Source organism: Jaculus jaculus, chromosome 10 (assembly GCF_020740685.1).
Source record: "Jaculus jaculus isolate mJacJac1 chromosome 10, mJacJac1.mat.Y.cur, whole genome shotgun sequence".
Classification (NCBI taxonomy): Eukaryota; Metazoa; Chordata; class Mammalia; order Rodentia; family Dipodidae; genus Jaculus; species Jaculus jaculus.
The window spans coordinates 23,671,547-23,697,030 of record NC_059111.1 but is presented as its reverse complement, the minus strand read 5'-3'; the positions used below and the strand labels follow the sequence as shown (position 1 = coordinate 23,697,030).

Here is a 25,484-nt window from a genome sequence, read left to right as displayed (position 1 = left end):
CTTATAACAAATAGCTCTTCTCTCTCTGTGTGTAGGGGGTCTACTTGAAGAACAGATCCTTGTATCCTAGGGACTAGCATAGAACAAGGCACACAGTACATGCTCCACATGTCTATACAAAGCACCAAAAAGAGGCACAGTTAGATTCAGTGTGACTATATGGTTTCTTCACTCAGAGAGGCTAGAGGGTATGCCCAGCTTTTATGAAACAGATGGAATCTGGCAAGATAATGGGGAGGAGGCAATGGTGGGCAAACCTGAATGATCAACACTCATGAGTGACCTGACCACACAACTGAGTAAAATCAGATCAGTGAGGGCTGTGTCTAGTCTGCCCTGGGGGATCACTGGTTTTGTACTGCACAAAACTACATTTCTCTCCTTTTCCCTAAAGAAAGTAATAATTACAAAATTCAGGTCTCTTCAAAAATAGTCGACATTAGCTTTTATTTTTCCATTATGGGCCCAGTGTGCCTTCAGCCTACTTCCACTTTATCAGCAGGGAACCTCATTTCCATCTTATACCACACACTTCACAGTGCCTCAGTAAACCTTAAGTGAGATGGATATCGTAGGGAATGAATTGTAGAGGGACAAAAATGGGAAACACTGAAGATCACACACAGTATGCCATCTGTGCTATTTTGCTGCACTGTACGAAAGCATAATTGCCAATGGGAAAGAGTGTAGAATGAAAAAGTGCAAATTCTAAATTGGCACTCAGTGTTTGGTACACCACTCTAGTGAAAAGGCTAATGACTAACAGGAATAATTCCTCCATGTGCTGAGGAATATTGCTTTGCTTGCAGCTACAGAGAAAGGCAAGACCTCTGCCCCCAGGCAACACTGTTATCACTACATTCAAAACAGATAAGCTTTTAATCTACAAAATGCTACCTGGACCCAGGTACTCACGCTCCACTCTGTAACAAGCTGCTATGAGGCCTGTCACTAGGCTAGTGTTTCATAGCTTGAAGGGCTGCAATCACGTTCATGTGCCCAAGAAACCCGTTTTGGAGTCTAGAGATATTTGAGAAGGCAATTGCATAAGGTTTTATCATTTGGTAACTTCTACTCATCAAATCTTTTTACTTATTCAGTATGTGGATCAGGAGACAGTCACTTGTATACCTAAACCAACAATTTAGGCTAAAACAATGATGCCTTAGGATGCTCTTACTAGAGGAACTGAGGCACAGAGTGCTTCAATAATCAGCTCAGGGCCTAGATTGGCAATTCAATTAATTTTACCCTCAATTTGTAATTCTCAATATGTTCTCCCACCTCCTTAAAGCTGTGGCTCCTATTTTCCTATTAAGCAGCTCATTTTGATTCTAGGTTTATATGAGCATCCCAACTCTCTTCTTTGAAGCCAGTTTCCAGAAGAGACTCTGGAACTTCTGCATGCGCTGAGCCATGAAATGAAGTTGACACTAACCTAGGATGGCTATGCATATGTATAGCTGGCAGCTGATCAATCACTTTCTGCAAAGCTTCAATGTTGGACACGTATTTGTGTTGAATTATGAACGTGGAAATGGTTTCCTGTCTAAATTTTCCCTTACTACTCAGCTACTAATTATCTATGGAGACAGTCTAACTAGTTGTAAATTCCTAATACTTTTTCATTTAATTTCCTGCTCTCTCAGCACCTATCCATTTGAGATAAGTCAGGAGTTGAGTCAAAAATGCAATACAAGGGGCTGGAGAGATGGTTTAGCGGTTAAGCGCTTGCCTGTGAAGCCTAAGTATCCCGGTTCGAGGCTTGATTCCCCAGGACCCAAGTTAGCCAGATGCATAAGGGGGCACATGCATCTGGAGTTCGTTTGCAGTGGCTGGAGGCCCCAGTTGTACCCATTCTCTCTCTCTCTCTGCCTCTTTCTCTCTGTTGCTCTCAAATAAATAATATTTTTTTTAAATAAAGCAATACAAGATACTGGTCTCCACAGTTTACCTCAACTTTATTACAAGCCCGTACAAGACTCTGGTATAACTGAAAGCACGTAAGCAGTCCCACTGTTGTAAAAGGACACTATACATTCTACTGGACTTTGTGTCTGCTATCCTTGAGAACAAAGATCTAGACTACTTTAAAAAGAGAAGATACCTACCATCCCAACTTTGGAATTGATGGGGACAAATCTTAGGAAGTTATACTTTTTGTTTATGTGAGACTTTATGCATTTAATTCAAAATAACTTTACCCATACTTATCATAGATGTTATTCTTGTGTGGCAGCATTTGTTAAACATTATCTCATGAGAGAAGTATAAAAAGGAGAAGCTCTCCTGAGACCAAGCCATACTCTTATCAAGTGTCCACCCTGCTTCTTCTTGGCAAAAGGAATGAACCAAGACACAGCAGGTCCAACTTCCCAGCTCAAGTGCAATTAACAGGAAAGGTTCTCCTTAGGAATCACAGGAAGTCTGTCATGAGTCTCTGCAGAACTGACTAACCTCTTTGGCTTCAGTTTCCTCATGTGCAGAAGAGTGGAGGCCCTTCTAACACTGACTAGTATGTGTTGGTAAATGGCTACCTGATTCTTTGAAAGGGAGAGAGAGAGAGCAGTGCAGGTTTTATTTAGATAGCAGAGAAGTTCAGCTCATGCTTAACTTTATATTCAATTATATTATTTATTTTATTATTATTATTTTTTGAGGTAGGGTCTCATTCTAGCCCATGCTGACATGGAATTCACTATGTAGTCTCAAGGTGGCCTCGAACTCATGGTGATCCTCCTACTTCTGCCACTCGAGTGCTGGGATTAAAGGCCAGTGCCTTTCTTATGGCCTCCAGACAGATGATTCCTTTTATTCGTAATCTTTATTTATCTCTACATCTCTATGTACCATTCTGAACCTTCAGTATACTCTCTTATTTAACAGCTATTTTTTTTGTCTTCCCTTCTGGAATAAAAAGGTCTCTGAGGGCAAGGCCTTCATCTTATTCGTATGTATTACTATATGTACATATGTTTATTTTGTATGTATGTAGCCTATGGTGTCTGTGTGCATACATGGAGGATGTTGTGTGTTCTCTTCTGTCTTATTTCCCTGCAACAGTCTCTCACTGAACCTGGAGCTCATGAGGAGACTTATGGCTTAATGGATACATCTGTCTTTGGAACTTTCTGAACCTGGGGCTCACCATTTTATGGTTAGGCTGGATGACCAGTGATCTCCAATAACCTCCTATCTCTGTGTCCCTCAACACAGGGGTTACAGGCATGTGTGGCCATGTCTGACATTTTTTTTTTTTTTTGAATGTGGATGCTAAGGTTTAATCTCAGGTCTTCATGCTTACACACTAAGCCATCTCCCCAGCCCTTATATATTATTTTACTGAATGCCCACAATATTGTAAGAGACACTAAGCAATAAGGATTAATAAACCACAATCTTTGCAGTGGTGGTCAAAAGTAGTGGGTAATACATTCTGGTCTTATATAATGGAAGCACTATACTACCTCCTTGTACAACTTAGCATGACAATAAAATGATAGAAAAAGCCACTTGATATCTTATGAGTACATAGGCAGGAGCTAACACAATCACAGAGCTAGGTTCTTTCTAGGTGCTTGAGAAGCGAATGGAGGACTAAGTATCACTGACTGAATGCTTCACTTTTATGTCAAATGAGGCTATCTATACATATTACTATGTACATATTCAAGTTTTCTGAGACAATGTCTCGCTATGTGTACCGCAGGCTGACTTCCAACCCAAGCTCTTTTTGCCTCAGCCTCCCAAGTGCTAGAGATAAAGGCATGTGCCCATGCTCAGACTTCCTATGATTTTTTTTTTTTTTTTTTTTTTAGCAATGGCTTTTTATTGTTTGAATGTGCAATGTCCCCAAGGGTTCAAGTGTTTGAACACTTGGTTCTAAGCTGGTGGCACTATTTTGAGAAGTTTTGAGAAGTTGTGGGATCTTTAGTGGATGGGACTTCCTTCTACGAAGGAAGTAGACTACTGGGGCATGTATTAAGAGTTATAGCCTAGCTCTGCTTCCAGCTTCTGCCTCTGTCTCTCTCCATGCTAGTCTACTGAGTTGTGAGCAAACAGCCTCAAATTCCTGCTACTAGGTCTACAGGCTACTCCTACCTAGCGCTTCATCTTCCTTGTCATAATGGCTGTACCTTCAAACTATGAGCTAAAACAAATCCTTCCTTCACTGTCTTCTTGTTAGGCATTTGGTTACAACGATGAAAAAAGTAACCAATATAGCAAATTGGAACTGAGAAATAGGGTACTTGCTGTGAGAGACCTGACCATGTAGTTTACAGACCTTTTGAACAGGTTTTCAAGAGGAATGTAGAAGAGTTTGGAGCTGCAGGCTGGAAGTACTACTTGGAATTCTATAAGCACAGCTAAATGGGCTAGTCTAGGGAGACTAGTCTATGGAATAGTGGGGGAACTGGAAGACCAGAAGGCCAAGAGAAGTGTGGACAATCAGGGCCAGTCTAATAAGGTTTCAGAGGGGAGTAAGAACTCAACTGGGTATTGGACTAGTGGCCATTCTTGTTACATTTTTTTTTAAATGTATTTATTTATTTGAGAGCGACAGACAGAGAGAGAAAGAGGCAGAGAGAGAGAGAGAGAGAGAGAGAATGGGCACTCCAGAGCCTCTAGCCACTGCAAACAAACTCCAATCGTGTGCGCCCCCTTGTGCATCTGGCTTACATGGGTCCTGGGGAATTGAGCCTCGAACTGTGGTCCTTAGGCTTCACAGGCATGAGCTTAACCACTAAGCCATCTCTCTAGCCCCTTGTTACATTTTTTGCAAAGCATCTGGCTCTATTCTGTTTGTGTCCTCAAATTTTGAATGAGGCTGAATTCAAAAGGAATAGGACTAATTTGTTTGGCAGAGGAAATTTCAAGACAGCATAGCATCCAGTGACAGGAAGTAGAGAGTGGAACAGAAGTGAAAAACATGCAGGAAAGGAGCATGGAACTGGTTAAAATTGTAGATGGGCAGAAAAGGCAGGGGTGGATAAAGCAGCTCTGGTTGTTAAAGAGATGAGCACAAAGAGAAACCTGCTACTTTGTACTGACACAAGAGGAAAGGTGCCTTGAGGGCAAAGAGCCTACCCATCAGAAGCTCCAGTGTATACCAATGTAAGCCCCCTGGAGAAAACTTGGGTTTGAAAAGAAAATATCTACACACTGACTGAGCATCCACTCAGCAGAGACACAGAGAAGTGTTTTCCCACACAGGTACTCATAAGTGACTAGAATTTGGCACCAGCATCATGTGGCAATGGCTTTGGAGACATGCAAAAGGCAAAGAGTTATGGGCTCCAGGAGATTTGCACCAAGGTTCCAGAGTAACTGAGGCTAGGCAACTTGTGAGAGGATTGGCCGCTGTGTAAAGCAGTAGAAATCCAAGATATTTATATGCCAGGAACATGGAGCATCTGCCAAGGAAAGCTACAGGCACTGAATGGAGACTGCTCAAGCGCGGGGCTGGAGTAGTGAGGGAACGAAGCCTGAAGGAGCCCAGAGAAAGTCACCATGAGCACTGGATACTAGGCATGAAGCTCTAACATTTGATGTTTACCTTGCTGGACTTTGGTCTTGGTTTAGTTCAGTCTTTCCTTGCTATATTCTCATCCCTCCCTTTTACAATAGGAATGTTTACTCTGTGCCAACGTGACTTATTTGATTTTACATGGTCTCACAGTAAAGAAACTGCCTGTATTTTCTGAAGAGACTTTGGACTGTGAATAGTGTAGGAACTGGAAGAACATGGGTACTTTTGAAGTGGAACGGAATACATTTTGTATTATGGGATGGCCATAAGGCTATGAGGGAATGGGGGCAGAACATTATGGTTTGAAATGTAAAATGTCACCCATATGTGCTCCAACACTTGGTCTCTGTTGGTGGTGTTATTTTAGAAAGTTGTGCCACTTTACAGGTCATTTTCAAAAAAGGTATGATTATATTATTTGGTATTCTATGACATTTTATAACAAATGTTTTTCATTTTATATAGTTTTCGTAATTACCACTTTTAATGGCTACAAACATTCCATTGGGCTGATGTGCCACAAATTTATTAAATCATTTCCTTATTATCAGGAGCTTAATTTGTTTCCAATTTTGGGCAGCACTGAAATTCTTGGAGGCTGCTATATTTGGTAGCCTTTGCTCATAATCTTAAAGAAAAAAAAGGATGCTTACATCTTTGAAGTAATGAGAAAGGGGATATTTAAATGAAGAACCTATCTAAATATGCTCAGGCTATGCCTAATTTTAAAGAATAATATCAAGTGATCTATAAAATGAGGAGCAGTAATTTCCCATTGCTGTTAATGACAATACATTATTTCATTGTATTTTATAGTTTATAAATGCAGTTTTACTACATAAACATCATTAAAGCAGTCTTATGAGATAGGTATGGCAGGCATACCTCCTGCTGATCTAAAAATCAAGGAAAGTTCCATGACATATTGAAGAATAGAACAGATTTCAAAACTTGGATCTAGATGACTCCATAGCTTGCCATTTTTTTTTATTATAATGCCTTTTAGTTTAAGATCAGTATAAATGGTAAAAATTAGAATAAGTATGAGATAGGAAGACCCTGAAATCCAGAAAAAGTCCTGAGTTACAACCACTTATTTTATAATAAAAGCCAATACGAAACAGGCTATGGGGCAAACGGTCTCCCCTCCCCATTCCCATGCTGACATCCTAATCTCCAGTATGACTGTCCCTGGAGACAGTAACTAAGGATAAATGAAGCCATGAATGGGACCCTTGTATAAGAATACCAGTGCTCTTGAAAGAAGAGACACTAGAGAGCTCACCTGCTTTCACTGTGATGTCAAGAGGTAGTGAAAGGATGGCTACCTGTAAGTCTGTAAGAGAACCTTCACCAGAAACCAAAATTAGCCATAACCTTAACCTTAGCCTTCCCAGACTCCAGAATTGTGAGGAAATAAATTTCGGCTAGGCTAGCAAGTCTTTGATAGCTCTACTGGCAGCCTAAGAAAACTGTGACTGTGAGGCTGAGAAGTGGGGTGTCTGCGCAAAAACTAGTTGTAGAAGCAGCCTTAGAACTGGGGAGTTGCCGGAGGAATCTTGAGACATTTGCTGCAGGAAAGACCACTTTGATAACTAACCATGGACAGTTGCTGTAAATATGGATGTCAAGGGAGATGATGGTGACATCCCTGATAGAAATGGGGAGCTCATTATTGGAAACTCGAAGAAAGGAGACTTGAAGCAAAAAGGCAAAGAATCTGATTCAAGAGCTAGCAAAAGACCAAGTTGGATGTTTAGCTGGAATTAACAAACCGGGCACTGAAGGAGCATCTTGGTCTCTCCTGGTTATAGGAAAATGGGAAAGGAGAAAGATGAAATAAAAAAGGAAGTGTCTAGCAGAAACGAACCAAACATTGAAGATGCGGAAAATTTAGTTTCTTCACATTGCAAAAGATATGTAAGCTTTTTTTTTTCTTTCTCTTCCCCCTGCCTCCCTTCCTTTTCTTTTTGACCAGCTCAGGATGTCCTTGAACTCACTATGAGGCTGAGGATGGCTTAGCTGCTGATCCTTCTGCTTCTGCCTCCAAGTGCTAGGATTACAGGCTTGAAAGTTTGCTCTTTAAATGAAGTGAGGGCAGAACCATCATTTAACAAAGAGCTCATAGGCACAGCTCACAGTCTTCATTAACCATCATAGAAAAAGGAAGGAACAGGGATGGGAGTATACCAGCAGACAGTGCCAGTTTGGAGAGGGTTTCTGCCCACAGGGACAGAGAAAATGGGTTAGACTAAAAAAGCTACCAGATATCTTGAATTCTACAGGACTGGACCACAATGCTCTCTGGCTGTGAGTATGCAATGCAGTATTCTTCAAGGAGAGGGAAGAATGTCCCTGCAGATGAGAGACAGAGGTTAGGGCTGGCCCAGAGAGTATCGTGTTCCCTCCCAGGTACTGCTTCTCTAGACTGGGAGGGCTGTGAACAGTGCTCAGAGTGGGGGCAGCCCCCGTGTGGAGCCATAGGATTGATGGCTGCTACCCCAGTGGATTTGAAGGACAAAATACCAAACCTAAGAGTTTTATTTTTTCTTAAGAGTTAATAGAATTTGAATTGCTAAATTTTGGACCTTTTAGAACTCATCTGTTCTTCCCTTCTTCCTTCTGAGTTCTTGTTTTTGGCATGGAAATATGTGTTCTATCTGTTTCAACAGTTGTACTTTGGAAGCAAATAAGTTGCTGGCTTTACCAGGCTTGCAGCTAGAGAGGAATGATACTTTAGGACGAGTCATATTGAGTCTCATCCACATCTGGTTTTAGATACTTAGAGGAGACTTTGGTTTTGGGTGTTAGTGTTTTCTGGAATAAGACTTATACGGCTGTGGGGATGAATTTTACAGGTGACAAAGACATGAATTTGGGAACAGGGGAGGATGGTATGCTATAGACTAAATTTGTCCCCTCCAATTAGTATGTTGAAGGGCTAAGTTTGGGGTCTGGATACAACAGGACCTTCCAAAGAGAGAGATGCCAGAGCAGTTTGTTCTCTCTTGGTGATTCTCACTCTTATGGGAAAGAGAAAGTGGCTGTCTACAAGCCAGGAAGAGCCCTTACCAGAAACCAAGTAAGTCAGAACTCCAACCTTGGACTTTTCAATCTCTAGAAACATGAGAAAGTGAATTTCTATTGTTGGGCTAGGGATGTAGCTCAGTGGTAAAGTGCCTGCCTAGCATTTACAAAGCCTTGCATTTGAGTGCAGCAAAACACACACACACACACACACACACACACACACGTGTGCGCATGCACACATGCTTGATTAAGCTATTCATCCTATGGCACTTTGTTTTGGCAGCCTGAGAAAAATGACGTGCAAAGTAAAGATTTCAATAATTTCTCACTGCAGTGAATATGGAGGTACTATCCTCTGCCTTTCAAGCTAACTTCACAGCTATTAGCCTACTCTAAATTCCATTAATATGGGAATGGACTTTTCAGGAAAACAAATAGTTAAAAGAGTGCTTTGTATGGGCAAAAGGAGGTCCCTCAGAGTTACTGTAGTTTATTCCTCTAAGGTTGTATAATCAATTAGGCACTTCTGGAAATGCCCAGAAGGTCTTCGAAGAAACATTTATATTCAGAATTTAGTGTAAAACACCCTTTTCCAAATCTGACAACAGCTTCTAGTATATAATCACTTGCCACCTGTTCTTTTGAGATTGCTTTTGCCTCATTACAAGCAAAGAAATCAATACCAGACCATTGATTTAGGAAGGACAAGATTGTACAGCAACAGTGCATAAAGCTAGTCAAGTCCTTCTTCTCAGTTGTCTCAAAAGGACAGATAATTCTATGCCCTTTCTGAAATAGGGGCTCATTCTGCATTGGTAATCTTGTAGCTAGAAAGACCCAAGATAGAGAAGGGACTGTAACCCCAACTCATGTAATAGCTCTTGAGTGCTATGGAGAATCTCAAAATGCTTTTATAAACTCACTGAGTTTAGGCCTCTCTGCAGCTTCTCCTTCGGTTTCATTTCAAAGGTGTGGGCTGTCAGTGCCATGAGACAGTCAAGTCATGTAGGTGCTGCAACTGCAGAGAGCAGCCAGCCTTGGTCCAGACACACAGTGTCTTGACAGACAGGTAAGGCCAATTGTTTACCTTCCCCATTAATTTACTAAGATACCATCTGGTCTCCCTAAGCCAAATTAACATGTAAGAGTCATTTAGATATGTTAATTGATTTTTAGCCTGTGAATAGAATTAGTGAAGGAGACAATGGGAATGAGGAACATTACCTTGTTTAATACAGAGCTTTGTACTTTTAAAGCCCTTTCACTTGCATTATCTCACTTGATCTTTACCCTCAGTCCCATAAAGTACTTGGATTATCAATGTAAACATCTAAAAGAAGAGGAAATGGAGACCCAAGGATTTTTACTCTCAAAGGAAGAAGCTAAATGTAGTGGAAGAAATGAACCCTGGCCAGGGACAATTTATTCTCTTTCCTCGTAGATAGGTGCCATCACTGACAAAGTTACTATGTATGTGGTAAAGCAAGGATCTGACTCCCAAATCTTTTGGACATCATAATCTATGTCATATTTATTGCATTCATGGAACCTACATGTCTTACTGCTACAGGGAATGTAACTGGGCAAGAATCAATGTCGAGTTCTGAACATCCAAGTGGTGGGCTGTTTAGAAAGGATGGGGTACATGTGAGAACTTACTGAAGGGCATGATGGGCAAAGCTCAAGATGTGGAGATACCTGTGTTTAAGTTCCAGACCTACTACTTGTTAGCTGTATGGCCCTAAGCAAATTAGTTTACCTCTCTGAGCTCCATTTTCCTCACACGTCAAACAGAGAAAAGGCACTTTCCTGTAAAGCCTAAAGGACCTGGGTCAGTACCCATGTAGAGCCAGGTGCAAAAAGAAGTGTGTGCATCTGGGGTTCGTTGCAACAGCTAGAGGCCCTGGCCCTGGCATGCTCATTCTCTCTTTCTTCTCTATCTGCTTTCAAATAAATAAATAAAATATTTATACCCCCCTCCAAAAAAAAAAAAAAAAAAAAAACCAGAGGAAAGAAGCTGGGCGTGGTAGCACATACCTTCAATCCTAGCACTCAGGAAGCATATGTAGGCAGGCTGCTGTGAGGTCAAGGCCAGCCTGCGATTACAGAATGAGTTTCAGGGCAGACTGTGCTTGAGTGAGATCCTGCTTTAAAAAAACCCAAAACCAAAACTACTTGAAAGAGGAGGATCCTGAGGGGATGGGGAGTATGGGAGAGAGAGGGCAAAAGAGGATAAAGGGATGGGAACCCAATCAAATTACTGTATATTCATATGTTGAAGTTCTCAATAAATTAAAAAGAAAACAAAGAAAAACAGAATGAGCCAGGCGTGGTGGCTCATGCTTTAATCCCAGCGCTCAGGAGGCAGAAGTAGGATGGCCATAAATTTGAGGCCACTCTGAGACTACACAGTGAATTCCATGTTAGCCTGGGCTATAGTGAGACCCTGCCTCAAAAAACCAAAACCAAAACCAAAACAAAAAAAGAAAAAGAAAAAGAAACACATATAATAACCCTAATTTTTATAGGTGCCCTTTGTAACAGACATAGCTCAAAGGTTACTTCCTTTAAGAAGACTTCTCTAAATTCTAGGGTCTGAGTTAAGGTCCTTCCAGGCTCCCATGGAATTTCTGTTTATCCATATTTTAGCATACAATATAGTATGATAACTTCCTCTTCAATGTCCATTTTTCCTCTAGAGAATAAGTAAGTCTCTTATTTATTAGAGGTCTGGTCTTGGGTAGCTGATGCTCACTAACTTCTGCAGGATGGAGGAACTGGAGGCGAGAAGAGGGAAAGGAAGAATGGACCCATCTGCAGTCACCGCGTGCCCACTAGGGTAAGATGAGATTTACACCTCCTTACCTTGACAGCATAGGTATTAGCTGGGTCTTTTGCACAGGAGGCAGCGTAGTACACGGCATCACCTGCTTCACAACACGGCCTGTCGCTGGTTAGCCTAAAGTCTGACCAGCTGTCCACGCCAAAGCGAAGCTGGTCTTTCTGTCCGGCCATGAAGAGGTCTTCACATTTAACAGCCAGTTTTTTCAAGGCATCTGTATGAAGGCTTCGGATTTTACCTACCACTTCCTCCCGACTTTCAAGTCCTCGATAAAATGCTTGTCTCTGTGGCTTCTGGATGCCTCGACCCTGTCTGCAGGACAGACCACGTCGGCTGGACAGGGACTCCATGCTGTTGGAAAATCTGTCCTTAACACTGACAGTGGTTAAGCTGGAGATACTGTTTGCTGCTGAAGGGACAGGCCTCTCCTTGTGCATAGGTCTTTCCAAGGAGTCACAAGACTCAACGTCCAGCCCTTTGAGCTCATAGCTAACAGAAGAGCCAGCACTACTGGCATCCCAATTGGGATCAATATCGTAGGTAGGATTGGCCATGACACAAAGACTACTTTCCATGCACTTCTGAAGGTCTTTGGAGATTGGCTCTGTATTGGCTCTTATGATCATTTTCTTTGGCAGCGGGGGTGGTGTGGGTTGAGAAACATTTAGCACTTCTTGGTCTATTTTCTCTCCAAAGGCAATGGCATCATCCAAAGCTCCTTTGGGCTGCCGTGGATGCTTGGGAGGTATCATAGCTGCTCTAGATTGCCCTGCATTATTTTTAAAGAAAGAGAAAAAAAGACATTAAGCAAAAATTTCAATTTCATTTCTTAACTGAAACTTGAGCATGGGGTGTCAAGTCAATGTGTTCATTGAAAATGGGAAAACCACTAAGTACTGAAGGTATGAATCCAAGACTTTACAAGAACAACAAATATGAATGATGTCTTTGTCAGAGAATGGGATACTAGCTTAGGTGATGGGCTTTGATTTCATGAAGGAATCCAGATTCTCCAGCCTTGTCCCCAACAGTGCTGTCATTCACAACAGAATCCTAAGAAAAGGACAGATACCAAATAACCCCTGCACTGTGGCAATACAGTGATAGCATTTGTGGATTAAGAAAGTATTTGGAGGGCTGGAGAGATGGCTTAGCAGTTAAGGCCTTTGCTGGCAAAGATAAGGGACCTAGATTTGATTTCCCAGTACCCACATAAGCCAGATGCACAAGGTGGCACATATGCCTGGAGTTCATTTGCAGGGGCTGGAGGCCCTGGCATGCCCATTCCTGCTCTCTTTCTCTCTCTTCATCTCTCTCTCTCCTTGCAAATAAATAAATACATAATTTTTTTTAAAAGAAAGCAGCTGAGCATGGTGGCACATGCCTTTCATACCAGCATTCGGGAGGCAGAGGTAGGAGGATCGCCATGAGTTCAAGGCTACCAATTCCAGGTCAGCCTGGGCTCGAGCGAGACCCTACCTTGGGAAAAAAAAAGAAAGTACTCAGAAGCATTACTGAACAGAATTGAAACTAGCAGTGGGAACACTGGACGGGAGCTCAGACATTGTGCTCCATTTTGATAACACTGTCCCAGATTTACACTGCGTGTAGCACTTGTCACCACATATATGCACATATAGTTTATGTATACAATATTTATGCTTAGAAGATAAAACACATGCAGAGGCTGGGAAGACAGCTCACTGGCTAAAGGTATTGCCTGCAAAGCCTGCTGGCCCAGATCCAATCCCCCAGTACCCACACAAAGCCAGAGGTACAAAGTGGCAGCATCTGGAGTCTGTGTGCAGTGGTAAGAGGCCCTGGCTTGTACATATTCCCCTCTCTTTCCTGGCAAATAAATAAAAATATTAAAAAAAAAAACACACACATGTAGGGGCTGGAGAGATGGTTTAGTGGTTAAGGGGCTTGCCTGCAAAGCCAAAGGACCCAGGTTCGATTCCTCAGGACCTACATAAGCCAGATGCACAAGGGGGCACATACGTCTGGAGGTCGTGTGCAGTGGCTGGAGACCCTGGCATGCACATTTTCTCTCCCTCTCTCTGCCTCTTTTTCTCTCTCTCAAATAAATAAAAATAAAATTAAAAAATTCTTACAAAAAACACATATAGGGGTTTGCTGGTATCTTCAGAGTTTCTTATAAAATGGAAAGAAGAGATCGGTGTGGTGGCACATGCCTTTAATCCCAGTATTTGGGAAGTGGAGGCAGGAAGACCAAGTTCAAGATGATGTTCAATTACGTAGCAAGATGAGGCCAATCTGGAGTACATGAGACCCTAACCTCCAAAAAGCAGTATGTTCATTCTGTAAGACTGCAGAATACAAAAGCGATATATAAAAAGCAATTTCTATATATTAGTAATGAGCAATCCAAATATGACATTAAGAAAATAAGTATGTTTATAATATCACCAAAAAAGAATAAAATACTCAGGAATAAATTTAATTGAACAAGATTTGTACATGGAAAACTATATAGTATTGCTAAAAAAATGTAAAGTACCGAAATATTTTTTATTCATTATTAAAAATCAGTTACATTACTAAAATGGCTAATTTTATGCAGTCCTTATTTGAGCTTATGGAACAGAATCTTAGTATTAAGATGGAAAAACTTCGTGAATTGATCTACAAATTTATGTAATCTCTATCAAAATCCCAGATGAAATTCTTACAGAAACTGATGTGAGGCTCCTAAACTTCACATTGGGAATACAAGAGAGGTAAGTAAGCATAACCAAAAATATTCTTGGAACAATAAAGTTAAAGAATTAATTTTATGGTTTTCAAACTTATTATAGAACTATATTCATCAAAATTGTGTGGTATTAGTATCAGAAGAGAAATACAAATGAATGGAAAAGATTTAAGAGATTAGAAAGGAATGTTTATATTAATGGCCAGTTGATATTGACAAAGGTTACCCAAATACTTTAATGGGGGTAGAATAGTCTTTTAATAAATGGTGCTGTAGCAAGTAGATATTCACATGGAAAAAAAAGCTGGACCCATGTTTCATACTATACATAAAAATAAAATGTATAAGAGATCTGAGTATAAGAGGTAAAACTATAAAGCGTATTACTAATGACCCTGGGGATTGAACCTAGCATGCTAGGTAAGTATTCTATGATGGAAGCGTACCCCAAGGCCTGCAGAGCTTTTTAGACAAGGCACAGGAATAAATCTCTGTGATCTGGAATCAGGCAATGGGTTCTTAGATATAACACTTAAAGCACAGTGACAAAAGAAAAAATAGATATGGTAAGAGTCAATAAAAATTAAAATCTGTATGCTTCAAAGGATAGCTTTACAAAAGCAAAAAGACAGGGCCAGACGTGGAGGCACACCCCTGTAACCCTACCACCCTGGAAGCTTAGAGTAGCCTGGGCTATATAGCAAGAGCCTAGAGAGATATAAAGAGAAAGAAGAGGGATACAGAGAAGAAAATGAAAAGACAACTCATGGAATAGAGGAATATCTATTCAAATCATGTATCATCTATAAGACACTTGTATCCAGAATATATACAGAACTCTTTTTGTTTTGAGGCAAGGTCTCACTCTGGCCCACGCTGACCTGGAACCTACTCTGCAACTCAGGCTGGCCTTGAATTCACTATGATCCTCTTACCTCAGCCTCCTAAGTGCTAGGATTAAAAGTGTGAGCCACCATGCCTGGCTAAAAGAACTTAAAGAAGATGAAAAATGGGCAAAAGATTTACATAGACATTTCTCCAAAGATGAAATATAAATGGCCAATAAATGCATGGAAAATAATTCAAAATCATTGCTCATTAAGTATAATAAAAATCAAAACCATAAGGAGACAACTAGTCTACAACTACTAGGATCACTGTAATAATAATAATCCCCCCCCCCAAAGCCCAGATAAACTGGTGAGGATGTGAGAATGTGGAGAAATTCAAATGCTTATACACAACCAGTAGGAACCTAAGGTAGTATAGGTAACTTGGACAGCAGAGCATAGTTTCTCAACAACTTAAAACACAGTCACTACACATACAAACACTTCTACTCCTACATACAGCTGAAGGAAATGAAAGCATGTCCACACAGAAATGTGTGCAAGAGCGCTTATGGTTGTATTATTCACAACACCACCAGAGTGCCCAAATACCCATCTCATCATGAATGGATAAACAAAATATGGTATTACCTGTAAGAGAATATTATTCAGTCATACAGAGGAATAACATATTCATACACACTACATGGATAAAACTCGAAATTATGGTCAGTGAAAGAAGCAAGTCAGAAATGACTACGTATTACAAAATTCTGTAAATATACTACAACTCTGAAATGTACCCTCTAAAAGGGTGTGTGTGTGTGTGTGTGTGTGTGTGTGTGTGTGTACTGCAAATCATATCTTAGGGCTGAGAAGATGGCACAGCAGTTAAAGGTGCAGCTTGCAAGTTGCATCTCAATGAAGCAAATAATAATCCATTCTTAGAAGTGATCATAAATTCAGTTTTTAGTTATCTTCTTACTTCTCTATGCCTTTGTGCTCCAAGGAGATTGAGATTCAGAACTGATTAACTCTTCTGTGATGGTGAGGCCTCTTCCCAGAGCTGCCCCAGCCCTAGATTTCCCTGGTTACTGTGAGAAGTCAGACCATGGCTTATTTACAAGATAACAGAGGCATGCTTTGTAACAAGCCCTCATCTTTCAGTTCCTGGCCTAGGACCTTTCGGAAATGAAGTGTCACAGAGAAGCATAGAAATGGTGAACTGCAGCACCTCAATCTCTTATCCTCGCCTGACTACTGTGACAGCCCTTCCTGTTGTCTCCTTTTTTGCCTTCCTCATTTCACTAGGTACCAGAGACTCCCCCGCCATAACCAAATGGGAAAACAGATCACATGGCACACTTGTCTCCTTATCCATCCTGTCCTCAAGATCAAACCCAAATTTTCAAATACAGCAAGCAAACCTTTCATAGCCTGGCCCACATGTATGTTTATCTCTTGCCTGGAGTATTTCCTCTGCAGTCTAAGTAAGACTGTGGTTTCTCTGGTATCTATAGACACTTTGGTTTTTTTAAAAAATTAATTAACTAATTAGTGTGTGTGTTTGAGTGCACCAGGGCCTCTTGCCATTACAAATGAATACTAGATGCATGCACCAGTTTTTTATTTGGGGATACATGGGTGCTGGGGCCAGCATGCTTCGTAAACAAACACCTTTAACCACTGAGTCATCTCTCAGCCCTTCCTTTAAAGCTTTTATTTATTTTTTTTTTTGTTTTTTCAAGATAGGGTCTTGCTCTAGCCCAGGCTAACCTGGAATTCACTATGTATCTCAGGCTGGCCTTGACCTCACAGCAATCCTCCTACTTCTGCCTTCCAAGTACTGGGTTTAAAAATGTATGTGACTACGTCTGGCTCCTTCCTCTGTTTCTGTGTCTTTAATAAGCAATAGTTTCCTACTCCTCTCATCCTGTTTTTGCTTTTCTTTCAGTGCTGGAGACCAAACTCAGGGTCTCTTACTCATGGTAGGGTGGGTAGGTTCCTACCACTGAGTTACATTCCCAGCCCTATTTAAATAGTCTGCCTCTGGGGAGTATTTCTTAGTATAGTCTCCTAAATTGACTGTTCCTTTCTCAGATAATGCCCCGTGAACATTTTTTCTCTAAGCATACACAGCTGTCGTCCCAGGTTCCTGTCTGAATTCCCCACTGGATTGTTCATTGAGGGTACGGACTGTGTGACTGTGTCTCATTTGTATATGCAGGACCAAGTAAGACTCTGGCTGAGGAAATGGCTCAGTGGCAAAAGCACTTGTTTGCAGAGCCTGTCAGCCAGGGTTCAAGTCCCCAGCACCCATGTAAAGCCAGATGCAATGTGGTTTATACATTTGTGATCCCAAGGTGTCTACAACAATGGGAGATAGGGCCAGGAGAATCTGAAGCTTGCAGGTAAACTAGTCTGATGTTCACTTGCAGTTTAGTGGTTTGTTTACAGCTACAAGAAACCCTGTCTCAAAGAAGGTAGAAAACAAACATTTCAAAGTTGTTCTCTGGCCTCTACAAGTGCACGGTGGCACAGTCCTCCCAACAAATATGTAAATAAACAAAAATTTACAGAAAAAGGAATCTGGCTGAGAATAGAGACAGACAAACAGAGAACTTATTTGATCCATTCCAGTGTAGGTCCTGGAATTTTTTTTGTTGTTGTTGTTGTTTATTTTTATTTATTTATTCAAGAGCAACAGACAGGGAGAGAAAAAAAGGCCGGAGGGGGTGGACACGCCAGGGCCCCCAACCACTCCAAACAAACTCCAGATGCATGTACCACCTTGTGCATTTGGCTTATGTGGGTCCTGGGGAAGTGAGCCTTGAACGGGGGTCCTTAGGCTTCACAGGCAAATGCTTAACCACTAAGCTATCTCTCCAGCCCCTGGAAAGGTTTTCTGGATGCCATTTTCTACCCATTCTCCATATTAGAACAAACAAAAATAATTATGGAGATGGAAGAGTAAAGGTCACAGGCTTGTTATTTCTTCCTTCTTCAGTCATCTCAGAAGCAGCAAGCAGGCGAGGTTAGCTTGTACTTCTCAGAAGGTGGGAGAGGGCTGCGGGTGCCACTTCCACTGCTTCCAGAATATAGTTCAGACTTTTCTACAAACTGGTAAGGGTGCTTTGTCATCTACCATGCTTTCTCCTTGACCCTTCCACACAAATCACTCATTTCCTGTTCTTTTTTTTTTCTTTGGTTTTATTTTTCTTTTAAGCCTAGACTGACCTAGAATTCACTATGTAATCTCAGGCTGGCCTTGAACTCACAGTGATCTTCCTACCTCTGCCTCTTGAGTGCTGGGATTAAAGGCATGTGCCATCATATTCAGCCTTCATTTCCTGTTCTTTTAATATGGTTTTATTTTCCCTGTTTTTCTCCCTTAGTAAAGATGTGTTATGTCTTTGGCCCAGCTCAAGTGGCCTTTATCTACTGAAAGCTTCCTTATGTTCTATTCTCCCACCTCAAATTAGAAACCATCACTTCTTCCTGTGCTCTCTTATCACTTCTGCTCTACAGCATTTAATTGTGTGTGTGTGTGTGTGTGTGTGTGTGTATACGTCCTCTCATAACCTCGCATAATGTGAGACAAACAGCATGCATACAGTAAATGGCTGCTAAAATGAAGGTCAAATGAGAGTTAGCAAAATGGTCATTATTCCAAAATGGAAAGGGATAGCCAAAGAAGCAAGAAAATGAAGATAATTAAAATGGCATATTTCTCTCAAACAGCAGTATATGGTCTCCAGGAAGCCAAGGAGACATTCACATGAGAATCAGAAACTTAGGCATTCCAAATGAAACCACGAACATTCTCCTAAATCTAAAAGTGCTTTGTGTTTTTTTTTTTTTTCCTCCTCCAGGAAGACATGTTCTCTTAACTGAATTCTAATCATCCAGGTCAATGTTTTGAAAGTTTGGTATCTTAGCTGTTTTTATTTTAAGCTTTTAATCCTGTATGTTCCTCTCAAGCCTCTGGGATCCAGACACCAAAGCTCAGTTTTCAGCAGGCCAGATATAACATCACATACTCTACATTTTTGCGGCATACCAGCTTTCTAAACAGAAACAAATAGATGGTGTTCTAAATCTTGCCTTTGCTATAAGCTAAAAAAGTTCTTTCAGATAAGTATGTTGGACTAAGCTACAGTCAAAACCTTACTTTCTTCCTTTTTAAAATTATTTTTAAAATATATACATATTTAAAATTTTTATTTATTTGGCAGAGAGAGAGAAAGGGAGGGAAGGAGGGAGGGAGGGAGAGAGAATAGGTGCACCAGGGCCTTCAGCCGCTGCCAACGAACTCCAGACGCATGTGCCACCTTGTGCATCTACCTTATGTGGGTTCTGGAAAATCGAACCTGGGTTCTTTGGCTTTGCAGGCAAATACCTTAAACACTAAGCCATCTCTCCAAGCCTCTACTTTCTTCTTTAGAACTTCTGTACTCTACCTAGACTTTCCATTTAAAAGTGGTTTCAGACTGACAGATGAGGCCCTATTTCATATCATCTTCTGAAAAGAAAATGATGAAAGGTGAATGAAAAGAAATAATAAGACTAATTCAAAAAAGTGGCAAACCAATGAGCCATTTCCCCAGGCCCAATGAGACTAATTCAAAGAAGTAAAAGGCACTTAAAACTCTATATAAGCCAGGCTTGGTGGTGCATGCTTTTAATCCCAGCACTCAGGAGGTGGAGGTAGGAAGATCACCATGAGTTCGAGGCCAGCCTGAGACTACATAGTTAATTCCAGGTCAGCCTGGACCAGAGTGAAACCCTACCTTGACAAAAAACAAAAACAAAAAACTCTATAGGAAGGAAAATGCCTCATATGGGGGTGGTATATGGTTCTTACAAAATAGAAGACTAGAATAAATGCAAAAGAAATAAGAATTTCCAAAAATCAGTATTTTTAAGATTATGTTCCAGAAAACATGAACTAGTAACTACGTCATTATAAGGAATAGAATACTATAAAAATACACCAAAGAACAAACTGTAACAAATGTTTGCTTGTGATCTGATAACATTACAGTAGTAGGGTCTTGGGGATTAAAGGTACTTGATAATGACCCATTTAGACAGAATTGTCCATTGACCATAGTTAGCTCCTTAATCCAGTAAGAATGACATGGCTTTCTGGTAAGCCTTTCTGCCTCCAGTCATACCACAGGCAGCTTTAGTGGCTCTCCATGTCCTTCAGGTAAAAGACATATTGTTTGTGGCCTAGATTCCTCAGAACAGAGCTTTCATTAAATCTTGAAATACATGCAACTATTACAGTGACTCCTCATGTCCAGCCTTAGGTTTTTCTCTCCAAAAGATGGAGAGCCCTTGAAGGCTATGCTAGTGTTCTAAGCAACTTGGCCTGGTGCTAGGGAGACAGTCAGTGTTGACAAATATGTGTCAAATTTCACTCCTGATTTTACCCCAGATCTCAAAATAAGTAAACATACATGAAATTAGAAAAGAAAAATAAAAGATATACTCATGTTCAAATATGGAATATGCACTATAGCTTGTAAATATAGATATAGAGGTCATATGCCACCAGTGTATACCAGCCTTGCCAAACAAACAGGGCTTCTTGTTGGTTGAACCCAGCATTCTATGTTGTTTCCTGGTAGCAGGCATCAGAAGCTCAGGAGGTAAATACCTAATATACCAAGGCATTTAGGGCCCCACCCACCACAGTCAAATGTAAGCAACAACTGACAAACCATGGAGTACAACTTCATGTCAAATAGTAAAACATGCTGACCTCCAAAGACCAGTTTGGACATATCTTCAAATAGGAAGACAGGCCACTTTAAAGAGCACCAGTTGCACAGCAGCTGACAGATTTGATATTTATATGGCTTCCTTACTGAAACCTTTCCAAAACCAGACATTATTTATTTGGGGGTAAGTTATCCACGCAATTTGAACATGTACTCTGTCAAGTACTTCTAAGATACAGGATACTATTTTAAATTGTGCATGCAGCCAATTTAGGGATAATCCATGATATTTTAAAAGAGAAATAACTATAATTTTAGGAAGTACAACAAATGCTCAAAAGCAAATGTTCAAAGCTATCAATCTCAGTTTTATTTTTATTTTGGTTTTCCAAGGCAGGGTCTCCCTCTAGCCCAGCTGACCTGGAATTCACTATGTAATCTCAGGGTGGCCTCGAACTCATGGCAATTCTCCTCCATTTGCCTCCCGAGTGCTGGGATTAAAGGCGTGGCCACCACACCTAGCTTCTTTTTCTTTTATTCCCACTGAGGACAGAACCCAGGGCATTATACATGCTATGCAGGGCTCTCCCACTGAGCTCTATCCTCAGTCCCTGACATTTTTTCAAGTACATTCACTGTTTTATCTTCAACACTGACAATCAATACACTGCACTGTGTCCTGAGAACAGAATGCTGTTAGGCATTTTCTTTCAGCGTTTGAATAGTGTAGTTTTAAGGATCTGCTCAAAGTAGCTAATGAGAAATGTGAAGAGATTCTTATGGGCACATACAGGAAGGAAATAGAGGCAAGGTTTATGTAATTCCTTAGGTAGACAACCTATAGATTAAATCCCGTATTAGAAAAAGCCAGCCAGATTAAATAGGTCAATGGAACAAATTTGACTATAGCTTGAAAATTTCACGAACTTTTCCAGACACAGTTAAATTTCTTTCTTTTGGGAATCTTCAAAAATCAAACACAGAAGTCATTTTTAGCCCATTCATTTAAACACATTCTTAGCACCTTCTGTGTGTTTTAGATGTTAGGTTGTAGTACAGAAGAGGAGCAAGTCAAAACTATGTGTAGTAAAGGGAGACTTGACAGATCTGTTAAAGGAGCAATGCAGAGAGTTTGCAGTTACGAAATGAACGAATGGAGAGCTAAAGCCTCCGACTTGATTTCAACAGAACTCATTACATGGTTCTGATTTTAGAAAGGTGATAGAATAGTCAGATATGCCCACAAAAAAAAAAAAAAAAAAAGCAAACAGACATTTTCTTCAAGATGTTTTCAGATAGACACAGGAAACAGTTGACAGTTTGACAAAAAGCGATATTTTATCATTTTCTTGGAAAATCATTTTGGGTGACAGATAACCTATAAAATCCAGTTTGGGTATGATTGAGATGTTAAAGGTCAGCTCATTCAGTGATCTCATGTGATCACCACCCAGAGTAAAGTCATCTGTATAAGGAGAGACCTCACAGGATTATCAAGCTGCCTAAAGACCATTATGATTTCTGTGGAACACAGAAACAAGCCCATCCAAAACCAATTCTTTAAAGCATAGCTTTCTGGGACAATGAAAATGTCCTAATGGCTATGATAATACACTAGCTACTAGTCAGCCACATGTGGCTATTGGGAATTAAAATGTTAGTGAAAACCAGGAATGAAATTTTTATTTAAGTGCTCATGAATTTACATTTAAATAGTCAGATGTGGTGAGTGGCTGGTATGCTGGATAGTGGAGCACTAAAATCTGACACTTCAATTATGAACGAAAGTAGTTTTACTTATGTTAAAGACAAGGAAAATGGCATTGAATTATCCCTGGAACACAATGTCTCTAAGGTTAGAGATAAAACTGTATGGCTCCATACACCAGCAGCTTTCTATGAGAATAAATGAATGAATTATAGCTTTATTGTAATAGTAACTTAAGGAGTGTTTATTTATTTATTTTTGGTTTGGTTGGTTGGTTTTTTGAAATAAGGTCTCTGTAGCACTCATACTGGCCTCAAACTCACTATGTAGCCATGGCTGGCTCCTGAACTCCTGATCATCCTGCCTCTGCCTCCTGAACGTTGTGATTATTTGTATGAGCCAGGCAGCTTATAATTATTTTGGATTTACAGTTTTTTATTCTGCTTATTCAACATCATCTAATAAACATTTCTAGTTAATCTTTTCACTTTGTTCTACGTTTTCTAGCTAGTCTATCCAACATATTTAAAGATTTAAAGAAGAGCATATTTTTGAGGAAAAATAATGCAACCACAATTACTTCTACCACTAGCCTCACAAAGCAGATGTCAGCTACTATTCGTTCATTTCAGATAAGGAAATTGAAGCTGTGTGATTTTTTAAAAAAAATATTTTATTTATTTAAAAGAGAGGCAGAGAGAGAGAGAGAGAGAGAGAGAGAGAGAGAGGGAGGGAGGGAGGGAGGGAGGGAGGGAGGGGGGACGGAGGGAGGGAGGGGGGACGGAGGGAGGGAGGGAGAGAATGGGTGCGGCAGGGCCTCCAGCCACCACAAATGAACTCCAGAGGCATGCGCCACCTTGTGCCTCTGGCTTACGTGAGTTCTGGAGAGTCGAACCGGGATCTTTTGACTTTGTAGCCAAGCGCCTTAACTGCTAAGCCATCTCTCCAGAAGCTGTGTGATTTTAAAGCTGTCCAGAAATCACAGAGGTAGGTAGGCAGAGACATGGTTGCAATAAACATGTGTCTCTCTGATGTATCCAATTTATCTTTTCCACTGGTATATTTCAGTACTCCCCGCAAACCCACTTTATAGTGTACTTTTCAAAAATTCAATCCAGTTGTTGTTTTTTCTACCTTTAGTCCCAGCATCGGGAGGTTGAGTGAATAGAGAATGAATTCCAGATTAGCTTGAGCAAATGAGACACTGCCTTCAAAAAAAAAAAAAAAAAAAATAGACGAGAGAAAGAGAGTAGAAAGAGAAAAGAGAGAGGATGAGGAGGAAGAAAAGTAGAAATGAGTTAAAACATTTAATGGAATGATATATTTTATGGTATTTATTTGTGGGCTGCTATGACTAAGTCTCCCCAAAAGAGATATTAAAGTATTTCTCCTACAATGTTGCTTCAGTCTATCACTGTTCTTAAGGCATCCCTTATTTAAAATATATTAGTCATCTTCCAATGATTTTTCCTTAATATAACCTGATGTAGAAAAAGGCAAAGAAGAAAGGTGATGAGACAGTAGGTAGAAGAACCCTTCAGTGACAGCCTGCAGGGGTTCCCAAACAGGATCCAAGAATGGGTCTGTGGTTTCTACTCACTTCTCACCTCACCACGGGAGAAGCACAACAAGAAAACCTTATTCTGCCCCAGACATTGCTTTTTAGGAGGAAGGAAACTGTGGCACTCGAGGGAGGGAGATCAGAAGTCACTGGGAACTTCACAGACAGTGCAGAGGATCAAAGAATTGAATCTTCGCACTGGCAGTCACGTCTGAAGCAATTTAGCTTAGCCTTCCCTTGCAGTGTACAATTCTCCTTCACAGCCACTCTGAGAGATGGCCTGTCAGCCTCTGCCTAAATTCTCCCAACGGTGGGGATTTCATTTCCTTTAGTCTGCTTGACCTAAGCCAGCAATCTGCACCGCACCATAGATTCTTCACGTTGTACTCCTCAGATCTGTCCACCATTCCCTCTCCCCTATCTTGGGTGAGGCCTCCTTTTCTCATCCCATGATGTGGTCCTGCAATAGTGTCCCACACCTAGATGTCTTGTTACCAAATAATATATTCTCAAAGAGCAGCTTCTAATGTAGAGATATTTTGAAACACAAATTTCATCCTGCCATTTCTTTCCTGAAACCTCTTTGATGTTTCACTGCCACAAACAGAAAAAAACAAAAACCAAAACCAAAACCTAAGGTTTTACCCTGAGATGCTACCTAACTTAGCACTTCAATTTTCAGCAACATTAAATGGCTGTGGTCCCCACATGTACTGATATTTTATATCTCTACAGTTTTGTTCACTTATTGTCTCTGGCTGCCAAGTCTTTCTTCTGTCAACCAGTTAAATCAGTTCAGGAATTGTCTCCAGGAAGACATCTTTTGACATTCTCCTCTGTGTAACATCAAAGATATTTTATGTGTATCTCTACAATTGCATTTATCACATTATACTGAATTTATTAGCAAGCTCCCTTCTTTCTCTGCAGGTTGGGTCCCTAAAGACAGGGACCAAGTTAGCATTTTAGTACATGGTACAAGGCTTATGGTAGCAGGTGTTTAATACAAGCCTAGCACACTATGATTTTTTTTAAATTTGAGTTAAAATTTATAACTCCAGTGGTCCAACTTCAGGAAAATAGAACATTTGGGTTGTGCATAAAAAGGCAAAGTTCAAATACCATTTGCAGGACATGTCACTTACCCAAGTTGCTGTATGTTGCACTGCAAGGATTTAGGTCTACAGGATCAGAAGTATCCTCTTTTTCTTTTTCTCTTTCCAGGTCAGGTGGGGGCAATACTGGTGTGACTGAAATGCCATCTTGCTTCACAATGAGAGTCCCTGGATCCTGAGGAGAAAATTCCTCCAGTACTTCATGGGTCACATGACTGAAACAAATCAGACCACCCGTCACACTAGCGTTCAAAAGTTCTGTTAAAATTATCATTTATGGTAGACTTACTTCTAGTCCTGTAGTCACAACAGTGGGTCATAAGCTCCAGCATACTTGTCTGGACACAACCAAGTACCTAATCTTGGCTGATACTTGGTTCACCTTGATTGGCACACCTGAAGAACCCAGCTGGGCAGGCTCAA

At 40.6% G+C, this 25,484-nt stretch overlaps 1 protein-coding gene across 4 annotated transcripts in view; it reads right to left on the bottom strand.

Annotated features, from left to right (window-relative positions):
* Peak1 (pseudopodium enriched atypical kinase 1) overlaps nucleotides 1–25,484 on the bottom strand; it is a 286,254-nt gene that overhangs the window by 13,646 nt on the left and 247,124 nt on the right. For all 4 annotated transcript variants that reach the window (XM_045160221.1, XM_045160219.1, XM_045160220.1 and 1 more), the window contains 2 exons: nucleotides 25,092–25,276; nucleotides 11,426–12,171 (listed from right to left, as the gene is read on the bottom strand). In XM_045160221.1, coding sequence (XP_045016156.1) covers nucleotides 11,426–12,171; nucleotides 25,092–25,276 — 931 coding nt within the window. The remainder of the gene's footprint in view (nucleotides 1–11,425; nucleotides 12,172–25,091; nucleotides 25,277–25,484) is intronic.